This window comes from Barbus barbus, assembly GCF_936440315.1.
Source record: "Barbus barbus genome assembly, chromosome: 49".
NCBI lineage: Eukaryota > Metazoa > Chordata > Actinopteri > Cypriniformes > Cyprinidae > Barbus > Barbus barbus.
Genome location: NC_136727.1, coordinates 18,159,624 through 18,174,520, shown reverse-complemented (window position 1 = coordinate 18,174,520; position 14,897 = coordinate 18,159,624). Strand labels below are relative to the sequence as shown.

The following is a 14,897-nucleotide window of genomic DNA, read 5'->3' as shown; positions in this document are numbered from 1 at the left end:
GTACAAGGTGTTTTTGTGATGGTAAAAGACCTCAGGGGTCTGCTGATGTATTCAAGACAGACAAACATTTGGTTCTCAGTGGCTGGGTAGTCGATCATTGAGGACAAACAAAGTGATGTGGCATGAATGTGCCCCAGAAAAGTTTTGTTTTGTAGGGAAAGAGAGTATTGTGGCTAAGTTCCCACTTACGTTGTATGGAAATCGCAATTATGATTTGCCGTGTATTCATTCCGACATGGCAATGGTATGCTCTACTAAAGAATAACCTTCACTCCATTGTATATATTTAAGTACCATGTACTTTATCATGTTTTAAAGTATCTAGCACAATAGCGATAATGGCATGCTGTGGGATACCGATGGATTTAAACACCCTTCATTGTTTTCCACATAATTCTGTGGTAATTACTCACAATGGCGCTTGTTCTTAAATCATAGAATTGCAGAGAATAACTAGCTTTTTTTTCATCTCAAGTCAACCAGGACAAAACATCAAGAGGCATCTTCGGACTTGGGAAATATCACTTCATCTGCATGTCTCTTTTGATCTCTGGCAATTAGATTGGATGTTGCCTTATTGTCGAGACGCTGCGTGAATTTGCAATCTAAGATGGTTTTCGGAGCGTGCAATAAACCAAACTGCAGCCAGACAATTCATAAACACAAAAAGAAAATTGTTGTGCCGTAGTCTACAAATGTTGAAGACAGACTTCATGCAGAGGAACAAACCGAAGGAGAAAGATTTGAAACGTTGCCTCTAAATTGGCTCTTTTGTTGTCTGCTTTCTCATTCCTGAGCGTAATAAAACATTGAGTTCATGCACCATTTTATAGTTATATGAATGGCTGTTTTGTGCAGTTTCCCTTGTTTGTGTGGATGTATGTAGCATCTCAAGAATCACAAGGTTCTTTTAGAATGCATTCAGATCAGTGTCGCAGTTCATCGGTTCTATTCACTGAATCGAGTATATTATTCATATACAGTGAAGATGAAAACCCATGAATAAAGAATATGTGGGTCGGAGACGTATCCTAGCGGGTAGTGCACATGCTCTGACATGTTTCATGGTAGTCTCAGCCTCAGACGCCTACAGTCTGTTCACTCACCGTCTCAAACATATTGCTCACAAATGCAAGGGCTTCTAAAATAATCTGTTTCAATCTGATTGGCTTGATTACACATCTTCTAGGACTCTTCTGGGTGTACCAGTCTGCCTGGAAACGAAGCTGTGTTTACAAGATGATACAGTGCTTTTTCAGTGAGTGCTTCTGACACAGTACTAATTACTGATTTGCTAACCAGTTATCTGTGTTAAAGGCATCAAATCATATTTTCACCAAATATTTCCATTTACAGATTGAAGAATGGCTCATAATACTTTAGGTTAAATTTCATTGTGTCTTATGATTGTACATTTCATTTTGCAAAATTACTACTATCACTACTACTAATAAAACAATAGAGTTATCACTGTATAATGACAAATACTTCAGCTCATGCAATATAATATTACATTTGTCCTACTTTTTCATTATTTATTGAAAAACATTACACTTTCCCTTTAATTTTCACCCTTTAGTCTGTATACAGCCATACGGGCCCTTTCACTCTGCGACCAGCTCTAATTATCTAACGGCATGCCAAGTGTAGTTTGAGTGGACGCAGGCATGTTTTTGAAGGATGTGAGGGAATCGTGAGCCGTGTGTGTAGTGATGGTAGCTGTTCCAAAAGCCTCCCCCACGCTCATCTGTCAGGCCCGCTGTGCTTGGGAGAGGCAGGATTGAAGTAGAGTCTCAGAGAGGGGCCAGTGAGTCAGTGTCTGTCTGTTGGGGGCCACAGACGCCACAAATAGCCTCTCCTGTTTACAGGCTTGTGCTCTCGGAGAGACACCTGCTGTCATACTGGGATGTTTTACAACCCGATTCCAATTTTTTTAATAGGTCAATATAATTTTATATAGAAATAAATACTACCACCCAAATATATTTATTTACTTATCTTGGAAGGCCTAAGGGTGAGTAAATTAAACTTTTATTTAAAATTAAATTACATTTTTCTTTGAACTTATCCTTTGTGACTGACACATTTAGTGTTTGTACACTAATTTGTTTAGACAAGCTATGTTTCTAAATTTCTAACATTTTATATATCAGTATTGGTTCTTCTGTTTTGTATTACTTCTCAGCCCATCTGTTTTTTCACAAACATAGAAATCAAACAGTAGTTCAAAGCATCAGAACAAAGATATTTTTGTTGGCTGGAGTGATAATAAACAAAATAGCTTGCAATGTTGTGTCTGAAATGTCACTTAAGAGATGTAACGTCTTGTTTTTAGAACAGTTCAGGGGTTTCAATCACTAGATGTCTTTGATCTAGTGCTGTTACTAAGTGACATAGTGAGTCATTTACACACAGTAAGGTAAACATTGACTCACCCACTTTGACTAATCGGTAGAAAAATGAGCAGCTGTGAAGTCCTAGAACAGACTAAAAGCATTTAAGTAATGGCTTTAAATCAGTTAAAACAATTACATTACATTTATTAGCAGTGTATTGGGGCATCAACTAGTTTTATCAAAACTCGTTGTTGGTGGCTTTACGTGCAAGTTAGATGGTCTCTGCCGCTCTAAATGGGTGGCTCTTGCACAGAATAAACACTAAAGTTAACTTAATTTTGTTCATAATCGATTGATTTAATGATTATTAGAGTGATTTTTGCTTAATGATTTAGTTAATGAAAGGAATGTGTGCAGCCCATATTTATACATCATCTAAGCGATGCTCTCAGCAGCGTCAGAGTAAAGCACTTCTTGCGTATATCTAACTTCTTTTCACAACTAACGAAAGAACGAAAAATAACTTTGTCAAGAGTACATCAGGGCCTTTACACATACCAACATTTTTTTGTTTTTTTCTAGTTTTATAAAGCTCTCCGACACTTATGGTTTGGCTTCTTTTTGGACGTCTTTGAATTGCAGCTGGGAGGGCTGAATTACGTTACAGGGTCACACAGGTCAAACCTTGATATTGCAGGCACCTGACATTGGGTCATATGAGATCAAATGACTATTCGACAACAAAAAGATTTTTTGCCTTTTATTTTTTTGTAAGCTCATCATTTTAGCCCTATGCTACTGCATTTTTTGAAAGATTTCTTTGTTTTTATAGAAACCATAGTTTTTGCCATTACATTTTTCAAAGCAAAAACAATGTACACTTTTTATATTTTTGTTATTTATGTGTCTATGTTCATTTTTGTGATGGGGAAGAAAGGAAAGAGTGTTTGAAAGGCCGTGAGTTTGAGACTGGCAGCCCATTTGCCCTCAGAGCGCAGCAGGAGGGTTGTCAGGTGTGGGTTGTGATTTCATTTGTTTATTAGACCTCTGTTGTTTGAGTGTTGTTGCCCGTCCAGCCCTGTCATTCTGCGTGTGTACTGCATTGCTAACTTAGCATGACAGCCAGCCGCATCTTGTAAACACGGTGGCCAGCTGGGTGTGTTTGAATCCGGGCACAAACATATTTGCTCAAGTGTTTGTCTCCCACTACAGGCATCCTAAAGGTTTGCTTTTGTCTGTACATCTGCAAAGGATTTAGTTTCACCATTTCTGGAGCTCCATATCTGCTGAAACAGCCAAGAATTTAGAGCATAGGGGAGAGTGGGGTAAAGTCTGTCAGTGAGAAAATATGTGCAAACATTATTATATTATATCAAAAGTGGCACAGCCGTCCCCACTCTCCCTGATTGACAACAATTCCAGATTTTCCGCAAATAAGACATTATTTTGTCTCTTTTGTTTAGTTCTTTGATTTGCTTTTGTTTGGGTTTTGGTTTGCTTGGCTTGGTTTTGTGTTTTTGTTTTTATTTAGTTTTGTTTTGGCCTGAACAGATTTTGCTTTGGGTTTGGGTTCGAAAGAATTTTGTTTTACATTTTGTTTTTGTTTGGACTTAGTTGTGTGTTTGTGTGTGTTTTGGTTTTATTTTGTGTTCTTTTTTTTTTGGGGGGGGGGGGGGGGTGTTTGTTTAGGGGGGGGTTGTTTTGATTTTTGCTTTTGATTTGTGGTTAGCTTGGCCTGGTTTTTTTTATTTTTATTTTGTGTCTTTGTCTGGGTTTGGTTAGCATTTTGTTTTGACATTTTTGTGTTTGTTTGAATTTATATATTTCCTTCCTTTGGTTGTTTGGTTTTATTTTGTGTTCTGTTTTGTTTTTGGTTGGGTTTTGCTGTGCTTTGCTTGGCTTTGCATAATGTTTTCTTTTGTGTTTTTGTTTCGTGTTTGGGTTTTGTTTTGTTTATTTTTTGTTCAAGTTATTTAGTGGGGTTTTTTTTAAAGTTTTGCTTGGGTTTATGTTTTGTATCATTTCTAATTTCTAAATCCAGTTTTTGTCAAAATTAGGACAAGAATGTCTCCAGTCTCTGCTGATCTCTACAACAAATACTATAGAATTCTTAGGACAGCGCAAGCACATTGGCTGGTCTAGCCTGAGAAATAAGCTAAATAAACAACATTTACGATACCGTTGTTGTCAGATTTCATTTCAAATATATAATTTAATCTTAAACTTGGCGAACAGTTTTGAAGAATTTGATGTTTCCCCATTCAAGGAGATTGGAGCTGCACTTGCATTCCAGAGAGGCATTTCAAAGATGGCTCAGAGTGACATGACTTGCCTTAAAGGGACTTTGCTACAACCCTCTACTGTCCTGCAGACTTCAGTTCTAACACTGCTGCAACACCACCTGCCTGTAATTATCAAGTAACCCTGAACAACCTTGATTATCTGGTTCAAGTGTTTTTATTTGGAGTTGGAGCTGAAATTCACAGGATGGCAGCTCTCCAGCAGCAGGGTTGGAGACCTTTGTGCTAGTATTCTGAAAATATTCTGTACTTCCTATCACTTATTTAGATCTGACTCAGTGGGAAATCTTTATTCTCTCAAAGACTGTCCAGTGTTACTCTGTGCTCTGCTCTGTTGCTTTTTTTGTCCCCTGTCTATGTACCTGTAGATGCTGCTCACTTTCAGACCAATCATTTTACCCACATAAGCAACAGAAGGGAAGAAACTCCATAGTGCATTATTAAAGGAAGTCCTTTTTCCTTTGCGTGCATCATGAGGGATTGTATGTGAGTGGGTGTATGCGATAAAAAACACATGAAAGATTGATCAGTGAGGGTTAGATGTACACAGCAGGTGCGCCGGGGTGGCGGGAAAGCTCTGCTTGGGTTTTAATGCACAGCCATTAGGGCTGAAACTCCATTAAATCATATGCCAGTGGTGCATTTTTTTTTTTTTTTTTTCTGTGGGATATGGACAAAGCAACAGGATTTCAATTTGAATCCTTGGACTGTTTGCAGGAGTCTGGCAAATGTTGTATAGATCAGCTCAACGTCTCGTCTCCAACTAATGTGTCCAGATGTGCAAATAGGGTTTATTTACTTCTGAAGAAGCAAGACGTGTTTATTTGCTGGAAGTGTGTTGACCTCGTCACATGAGTTGTGTGTGACAGGAACAGCTCTGTTCTCTTACAACCTGACAGCTTCGCTCCAATGAACAATGTCTGCGAGTCTGTCCCTCCCTCTATCGTTTCCAGTGGTGTTTACTAAGTCAGGCTTCACTTTTACTACATAGGGTTAGATATTTATTAAAAAATGACCCTCCATCAGAGCCTTAAGTTTTAGCTTCGACTGGCCGCATGTAAGGAGGAATAGCGTGTGATATAACGAGTGCCGATGACAGTGCTGGATGTCAGCAAGTTTTGCTGCGTGTTCGCTGTGGTTGTCATGAGTGGCAGATTCTGCTATAGAGCGGCGATGTTCCCTTCTTCAAAACTATCATCTGTCTATCACAAAATAGAATACTTACAAATGTGTGTATATATATATATATATATATATATATATATGTATATATATGTATGTGTGTGTGTGTGTGTATATATACAGTATGTATATGTATTAGGGCTGTCAGTCGATTACATTTTTTAATAATTTTTTACATTTCTAATTAATCACAAATTAGGCTGTGAAAATACCCCCAAAAGATTATTTAAAGCTATTTTGTGTTAAATGAGAAAGTATTTAGTGGACTTTACAAATAGTAGTTTTAGAAATAAATATGTTGTTTGATTCAACATAATTTATTACACACAAATGTTTAATCTACAACAGCCCAACGGTTCATGAAAGTAATTGGTAACCAAAACAGCTGTTACCAACAGTCTTCAGAATGGCTTCTTTTATGTTCCACAAAAGGAAGCAAGTCATTCAGGTTTGAGTAAATGATGACATAATTTAAATTTTATGGGTGAACTATCCCTAAACTGCCAGCAGGTGGCGGTAAAAGTCTTTGAGTCATTCATTCGATTCGTTCAAACAGCTGATTCATTCAGGAATTCAGTAAACGGCTCACTTTACGAAATGGCCTTTCAATCAGTGATTCACCCGATTCGTTCAAAGTGCAGATTCATTCAGAAGCTAAACACCGCTGTGTTGCTCGGAAATGCACAACATTTCTTGCTATGGTTTTATAGGTAATATTTTTGTCAGCAAAATGGTGTTTAAACAAAAATATTAACTTCTTATTTGCTGAAATGTAAAATCACATTTGCACTCGTTATATCCGGACATAAACAGCACTCGCGTGATATATCTCTCGCTGCTGGTGTGATATCACTTATCATATAATATAAATATAAGACAAAACGCATACAGGAGCATTTTTGACCCAATATTTAGAATTTTAGGGCATAACTTCATTTATGGAGTTGTTGCCCTGTATCATATTTGTCAACAGTCAACTGTGTGAAAGATAACGTACAGGTCTGGGGGCGGGGCCAGTGCGTTAACTGCGTTCAAATATTTTAATCGCGTTATTTTTTCATAACAAATTAAGTGCATTCATTCATTCATGTGTCATTCCAACCCAAAAATAAAGCAAAAACTCTTTCACATTGTGTCTGTAGTGTTTTGGAAAAACATTTATTTGAATTTTATTAGGTCATAAATTGATGTCAGTTGCCCACATATTCAATGGCCCATCCTAATAGTGGCACTGCTTGAGGTGTTTGTTTGTTTGTTTTTTGAGTCAGTACACATTATACTTTAGAAACTACATAGTAATACCCTGCTAACCACCCACAACAACCTGAACCTCATTCTTCTGTCTTGCAGGATCTCAAGGGCTGCGTCTGTGCTGCTGTCGGATCCTTGCTTCCAGCTTCGCTCCATCCAGTATCTGCTCGGAGAAGAAGATGCCGGCGCCGCCAGCGCCGACCGCAAACACTTCTCTCTGCATGCATGTAAGCCGGGACTAAACACGTGCCCTTATACACATCCTGCTGCATAATCAGCGGGATGTTACATTTAGTCGCCACTGTATTTGTCACATTGCATACTTTGATACACAATGTTTTATGGTCTAAATATACTCCTATTTCTTAGAATAGCCTTCCATATCCAGTGACGTGAAAGTGATTGTGTTCTTAAAATATCTTCTGCTCCGCCAATTCACTCAGCTCTGATTTCGAACACTAAGATCAATCCATGCACTGACGGAGATGCGTTATAATTATAATCTGCTATAACGGGCCTCTACATAGAGTAAATAATATATTTTCTCTTAGCAGGTGAAACTAAATAAAGTATATATAATAAAGTACGTGTCTGTGTGTGTGTGTTTGTGTGTATGTATGTATATACACACACACACACACACACGTGTACTTTATTATATATACTTTAGTTTTATATATACATATATACAGTTTTTAATTATTTATTTTCTGTATTTATTTTATATTATTTACAAAAAATATTACTAGCATTTTGTGCTTTATTTTACTTCAGTTGATATAAATATTTTTTATTACATTTATTTAATGTTTAATGTCAGATTGTAGAGCTCAAGTTGCACTAATTATAATTATGGCTTGCAGTCATTTGAGAATTAATGATGCTGCTAATCACATATCCCTGTTTGGTGAGAAAATCCTTAAATGAAGATCATTTAAATGTCCTAAAAGAAGAAAATTTAAGACATTTAAATTATAATAATTAAATAATCTGCATTGAAATATCCATGAAACTGACATCAGGAAATCCTCTTCCAACTGTACTGCATTGCGAATCAGTTCGTCCAGTACTGAAGCTCAGGTCTGCTCTAACTATACAGACCCTCCACCCCAATCCACCACAACTTTTCTGTAAAAGGCCTTGATTAATTATTTACACTAAGTGGATGCATTTCCATCTCCGCTGTGCCCACACTTCTAAACTGCTCTGCTTGAGGAGAGAGTCAGAATAACAACCAGCTCTTTAGGCATTCAAGAACAACACTGAGAGTTTGTTTACAGCATTTGAAAGGTGAGCCTTTCTGATACTCTATAACACCCTTTGAAAACTTTACAAGAGTTTTGAGTCTCCATTACGTCTTTTAGGTAGCTAAAATTATCTATTTAAATATCTATGTTGATGTACAGTTTGGACTGAAATTTCGGCAAAATTTTGTAGGCAATTGTTACTAGTGTAGAGATGTATCTTTCAAACTTAGACGCTTTCTGTTAGCCAATTTACGTTACCAGTGTGATCCTGTTGTGAAATGTTTCGCCCTCACACAAAATTCCCAATCGCATGAATTTCTTTTGAAATTACTAGATTTTGCTCACGAAAATTTGCCAAGTTACAGTAAATCTGACCACATATTTACGCTGTTACTGAGAACTTTTCACTTGTCAGGAGATGAGAATCATTTTGGAATCATTTTGTGATTATTTGAATCAAATGAATTGCTAGTTGCTTACAGGTTACAGATTGTAGGTCAGCAGAAATCAGATTTCCAAGTTAACACTCTCAGGTTGATTTTGGTCTCTGTTGTTGTCCTTTTTCTTCTCTAACTCTCCGTTCAGCCTGGTTTTCCTCACACTGCCCGTTCCGCTCAGCTCTGCTGGACAGTGTGTTGGTGTGAATCTCCAGGCTCACGAGGAAAAAGCTGGTCTCTCTGGTAGTCATGGAGACCGAGGATCGCCATGGACACCACGTCCGGCCTCAATTCCTGTCTGTCTCTGCTTTCACAGACTCCTCCCCACCTCCTCTGTTTTCCAGCACTGAACTGGGTCATTGCTATCAGACTCAATTCCTAAAATCAAATTGGTTAGGAATTGTCCTTGGGCCTTTTTCAACCTGTTGCTTGAAGACTCAAGAGACACATTACAGGCCCGCCAACATCTGAACCCAGTTGAGCAGCGTGGCATGGTTTACTCAAGCGAACAGGGACACTCTGAGCCTCGGGACTTATTTTTAGGAAGCGTCATTAGATGTAATTGGGTTACACATTTGTGTCTTTGTCGAGGTTCCAGGCTAAAACGAGAGAGACAGTGTTCAGAATAGCTACTACTATGAAACGTGTGCTATTTTAGAATGATGGAGAATATATAAACTGGTGTTTTATATCATAATGGTTGATAATATAATAGCAATTTCTGTAATTGAATCTAATGTTTTAGTCATATAAGCATCAGAAATCGTTGAATACTTTGCAAATAGTGACTGAGAGGAATGTGAGTCTTTGGAGTGACAGTGAATCAATTCCATTCATTGGGTTTTGACTTGATTTAGTCATTTTTAGGTCAATACCAAGCTGCTTTCTGTTGGTCAACATGATTAACTTTAACCCGTTGCGAAATCTGCTTGGAGAAATATTTTCAATCAATCGATTCCAGATTGCATGGATTTGGGAAATTATCGGATTTCGCCTGGGGAAGTTCCAGTTGAGAATAAATTTGGAATCAGATTCTTTGAATCGTGTGAATGATGTCATTACTCACCCTCAGGCCATTCGAGTTGTAGATGAGTTTGTTTCTTCATCGTATTTGGAGAAATGTAGCATTATGTCACTTGTTCGCCAATGAATGCTCTGCAGTGAATGGGTGCCGTCAGAATGAGAGTCCAAACAGCTGATTGAAAACATCACAATCAATCCACTTGTAAAATCCACACCACTCCAGTCCATCAATTAATGTCTTGTTAAGCGAAAAGTTGCATGTTTGTAAGAAACAAATCCATCACTAAGACATTTTTAACTTCATGCTGTTGCTTCTGACTAAAAAATTAGTCCATAATAACACATTCTCCAGTGTAAAAGTCATCTCGTCTGAATCAGGTGAGAAATATGCACAGATCAAACATTGTTTATAATTCAAAATAGTCCAAAAACTTGCTCTAAACAAATATGTAGGTGGATTTTGATGTGAGAGGACAACAGAAGATGGACTTTTTCACCGGAGGAAGTGTTGTTATGGATTACAGACTCATATTTTGGCCAGAAGTGTTTTTGTTGAGGTTAAAAATGTCTTGACGGTTTTATTTCTTACAATCACACAGTTTTTCTCTTCACGAGATGTTAACCGATGGACTGGAGTCGTGTGGGTTACTTGTGGATTATTGTGATGTTTTTATCAGTTTTTTGGGCTGTCAATCTGACGGCACCCATTCACCGCAGAGGATCCATTGGTGAGCAAATCTTTTCCCTTGAAGAACTAATTTTCAGTTTTTTGATGAACTTGGATGAACTATTACTTTAAGATTCAAATACATTTTTACAACAGTGTAACAGGATATAAATATTTAAATATATATAGATAGATTTTCAATTAAATTAAACTTAGCAGAAAAACATGTTTTTCAAAGGGCAAAAATACACCTGGAATATATCTTAATAAACTGTCAGTTTGTCATGGTAAAAATGGCAACATCTGCTGATACTAATGCGGTTTCCATCTTGAAAAATAGCAGAATTTATAATGATAGTATTTCAGACAATATGTTAACACATTCAATATGTTATAATGAGGATATACAATGCTACACCATTCTTATACTGAATTATACATAAAAACTGCATACTCTGAACATGAAGTATGCAGTAAGAAATGCCCTAGTATTTCTTTCTGGAGTCACTGAAGGGGGAAAAAAGTTAATTTCTCATGCTGTTTCACTTCTTTTCTAATATATCTCACAACTTTCTTCATATGTACTTTCTCCCTCAGCTCATTACAAAACTGCAAACGAAGGGCAGGTGCTGCCTGAGCAGCATTAATTAGTATGTGGAAATATGTCCACCGCTTCATTATTTCTTGTCTCTGCCAATATCAGATGTTGTGTTATTAAATCAAAACTGCTATGCTCCCTCATGCAAGCAATGTCACATCTAAGAAGTGCTACTGTCTTTATTTTATAGATCATTATTAATGCACTTGGCCAAACTTTCTCTCAGTAACAAGTCCAAGTCTGCAGGGTGTTTCAAATGTGAAAAACACTGATCTGTGCACAGAATGTTATTTATTTATATCGTAGCATATTGTGTGTGAAGTTTAATGGAAGAATTAGTGAAGTAGAAATTGGCATGTTGATACTGGCATCGTTCCCTGAGCCACTGCTGATATTGTTCATGTGCTGTTTATTCCCCCGGTCTTGGAAAGCAATTTTGTAAAGAAAATATACCTCTTTTTTTTTATATATTTGTTAGGGTTGTCAGTCGATTACATTTTTGAATCTATTTAATTACATGATTTGTAATCTAATTAATCACAAATTACATTTGGCTATGAAATTACCCCCAAAAGATTAAAGCTATTGTTGTGTTAACTGAGAAAGTATTAAGTAGACATTACATATAGTAGCTTTAGAAAGAAATATTTAATTTGATTCAACATAAAATGTATTGCACACAAACATTTAGGCTACAACAGCTCAACATAAACTATGGAACATAAAAGAACATAATTCGAGAAACTTTTTTTTTTTTTTTCGTTCATGCAATGAAAGTAATTGGGAACCAAAACAGCTTTGTTACCAACAGTCTTAAAATATCTACTTTTATGTTCCACAAAAGAAAGTAAGTCGTTCAGGTTTGAGTAAATTATGATAATACTCTAAATAAGAAACTAAAACTGTCAGCAGGTGGCGGTAAATGTCTTTGAGTCATTCATTCATTCGATTCGTTCAAACAGCTGATTCATTCAGGAATTCAGTAAACGGCTCATGAATGAGCCTTTGAATCATTTATTCACACGATTCATTCAAAACGCAGATTCTTTCAGAAACTAAACACTGCTGTGTTGCTCGCTGTGTTGTTTGGCTTTATAGGTAATATTTTTGTGGGCAAAACTAGGCAAAAGCAGACAATATTGTGTTTAAAATATAACAGTATCACATTTGCACTTGTTATATTCGGGACAAACAGCACTCATGTGATAGGCTATTGCTCTCACTGCTGGTGTGATATTGCTTATCATATGATATAATTATGAGCCAAAAACTCATACAGGATTTTTGACCCGATATCTTGAGGGCAAAACTGCATTTATGAAGTTGTTCCTGCATCATATTTGTCAAAAGTCTACTGTGTGAAATGTAAGATGATGTACAGGTCTGGGGCGGGGCTAGTGCCTTAATTGCTTTCAAATATTTTAATTGCGTTATTTTTTCATAACTAATTAATTTAGTTAATGCATTAAACTGACAGCCCTATTTGTTTTTCAAATGAGAACTGTTAAATCATTAAATATGTTACAGTACAATGAAATAAAAATATATTCTAATTTATATATTCAGAATCAAATTTGAAAGTCATGTTAAAAAAGAAAGCTCAGTCCAGCGCGCAGCCGCTGTCATTCTCAGATCGCCTGGAGGACCGAAGGACTACCATGTACTGTACACACAGCTACAGCAGCTATATATAATTAATGAGTGCTGGAGGCAGCGCAGATTCATTTTGCCGGCATAGAGAAAGACATTTATACCAAAGAAATCAGAGGAGCAGAGAGAGTAATGAGGAAAGGCGGGCCGTAGGTGGTCCACATTAGCACTTCAAAGGGTATGTCCATCGCCAAGCGCTTGAGCCGACCTGTGCGGAATATAACAACAGGTCAAAATACCACAGCCTTCCTCAAACCAGTGCTGCACGACCGTCCCATCTCATTATCCCAGCGCCTCTGAAGGAGCTTTCACAGGGATGCTAATGGCCATAATGACATTCAGCCGTGTTCCTATCACAAAGCCGCCCGTTTGGATGGGATGCGGCATTGATCCGGCTGTGAGGCTTTTGACAGGGGTCCTCCAGGGCGAACTGATTAATGTCTAGATGGCGTGGGAAAGATTCCCGGCGCTCCTGCGTGGGAGGCTCGTGGAGAGTTACTTGTGTGGTCCAAGCCGTTCTTAAAACATTTAAGAGTTGTTTTAGCCAAAATTCTGGGTTTTTTTGTTGTTGTTTTTTACTCGCTTTCATTGCGTCCCAAACCCATTGGCTTTATTTCTATTGTGAGAAAAAAAGACGATAAATTTGGCGAATGTCAGCGCTTCTTTTTATAATGGGAACTGTAAACTACTAATGTAATACATAACACTATATTCCAAGTCTGCTGAAGTCTTACAATAGAGTAGTGTGAGAAAAACAATGTTTGTTAGTATGCTTTGTTAGCAACAAAACAAAGTGGCATGTCATTTAATTAAAATAAAGCGCGTCAAAATGTGACCGGTCCAATATTATGTGACATATTTGAAAAATGCTGTATTTTGAAGTGTACCAAGTTAGAATGACTCCTTTATGTTTTTAGAAACTAATAGTAAAATATTAAAATTAATATTGTATTATTTATTAAAATAATATTTTTTATATAATTACGTATAGTTACAATTTATTACAATTATTATAAATGTACATTATAAATGCTCCCAGTAAATCTGATCGAACTGAATCGAAAGCTTGTGAATATGAACCAAACGATTAATGAGTGTTTTTAGAACATTCCCTTTATATATATTTTTTAATATATAGATTATCATTTGATTAAAGTATAGAACATTAAATAATATTAAATGTAAACTTTTTTTTTTATCCTGTTTTAAATGAATATTTTAATTGATTTTAATTTGAATTGCTTATAATATTATTTTAGGTTTTCACAACAAGGACAGATTTGTTTTTGTTAATACCGTTTTAATTTAACATGAACTAATAATTAAATATATTAAAAAATAATGTATCAAAAAATATAATTTTATTATTTATTAATAATAAATTACTAATAAATAGTTTTTAATAGACATAAATTACATCTAAAATCAATTTGAATAAATACTACAAATAAATTATAATAATTTACAAATGTATACATATTTAAATATTAAAAAAGAACTCCTATTTTAAATACATATTTAATTATTTTAAATTGATATAATATAATAAAATATAATATAATATATGATTTTAATTGTGATAATGATTTAATTAATGTCAGTTATATAATGTATATAAGCACAATGGACATTAGAAATGCACCCGGTGAATCTGAAATAAATGGAATTGAAAGCCAGTGAACATAAATCAAATTAATAACTTTGAAAGAAAATATTTAAAATATTTTTAAATAAGTATTTTAATAACCAAAGAAATAAATGATATAATATTAATTCACTAATTATAATTAAGTTTTATTGGAGTTTCTTTTATAAAAGCACCCAGTGAATCTGAATTGAATAGAATTTAATTGAAGTTGAATCAAACTGAATCAAATGAATTTTCTTTCTTTTTTTTTCTTTTTCTTCATCTTCTTTCAAATATATTTTTGTCATTTATTTAAAAAAAAAACAAGAAAACAAGAATCAAACTGAATTTAAACAAATTTGTAGTAGCCCTTTTTTATTTTTTTTAGATTTGATATCCTCATTGTCCATTTGTTTTCTTCATCTATATTTATTTCTAAAGAGTAGGCTTGGGGCACTATGTGGGCAAGCAAATAATGTCAGAATGTTCATATTTAGATGAACAATTAATTGAAGCTCTGCAGGCTGAGAGGCTGTGAGATTCGCCAGTTGATTGATGCGTTTTGATCTGAGTTAATGA

General features: G+C 35.7%; 1 protein-coding gene across 1 annotated transcript in view; it reads left to right on the top strand.

Moving 5' to 3' along the window:
- LOC306867618 (E3 ubiquitin-protein ligase RNF123-like) overlaps positions 1–14,897 on the top strand; it is a 148,890-nt gene that overhangs the window by 111,133 nt on the left and 22,860 nt on the right. Inside the window, exon 36 of the mRNA XM_079413383.1 lies at positions 7,169–7,296. Coding sequence (XP_079269509.1) covers positions 7,169–7,296 — 128 coding nt within the window. The remainder of the gene's footprint in view (positions 1–7,168; positions 7,297–14,897) is intronic.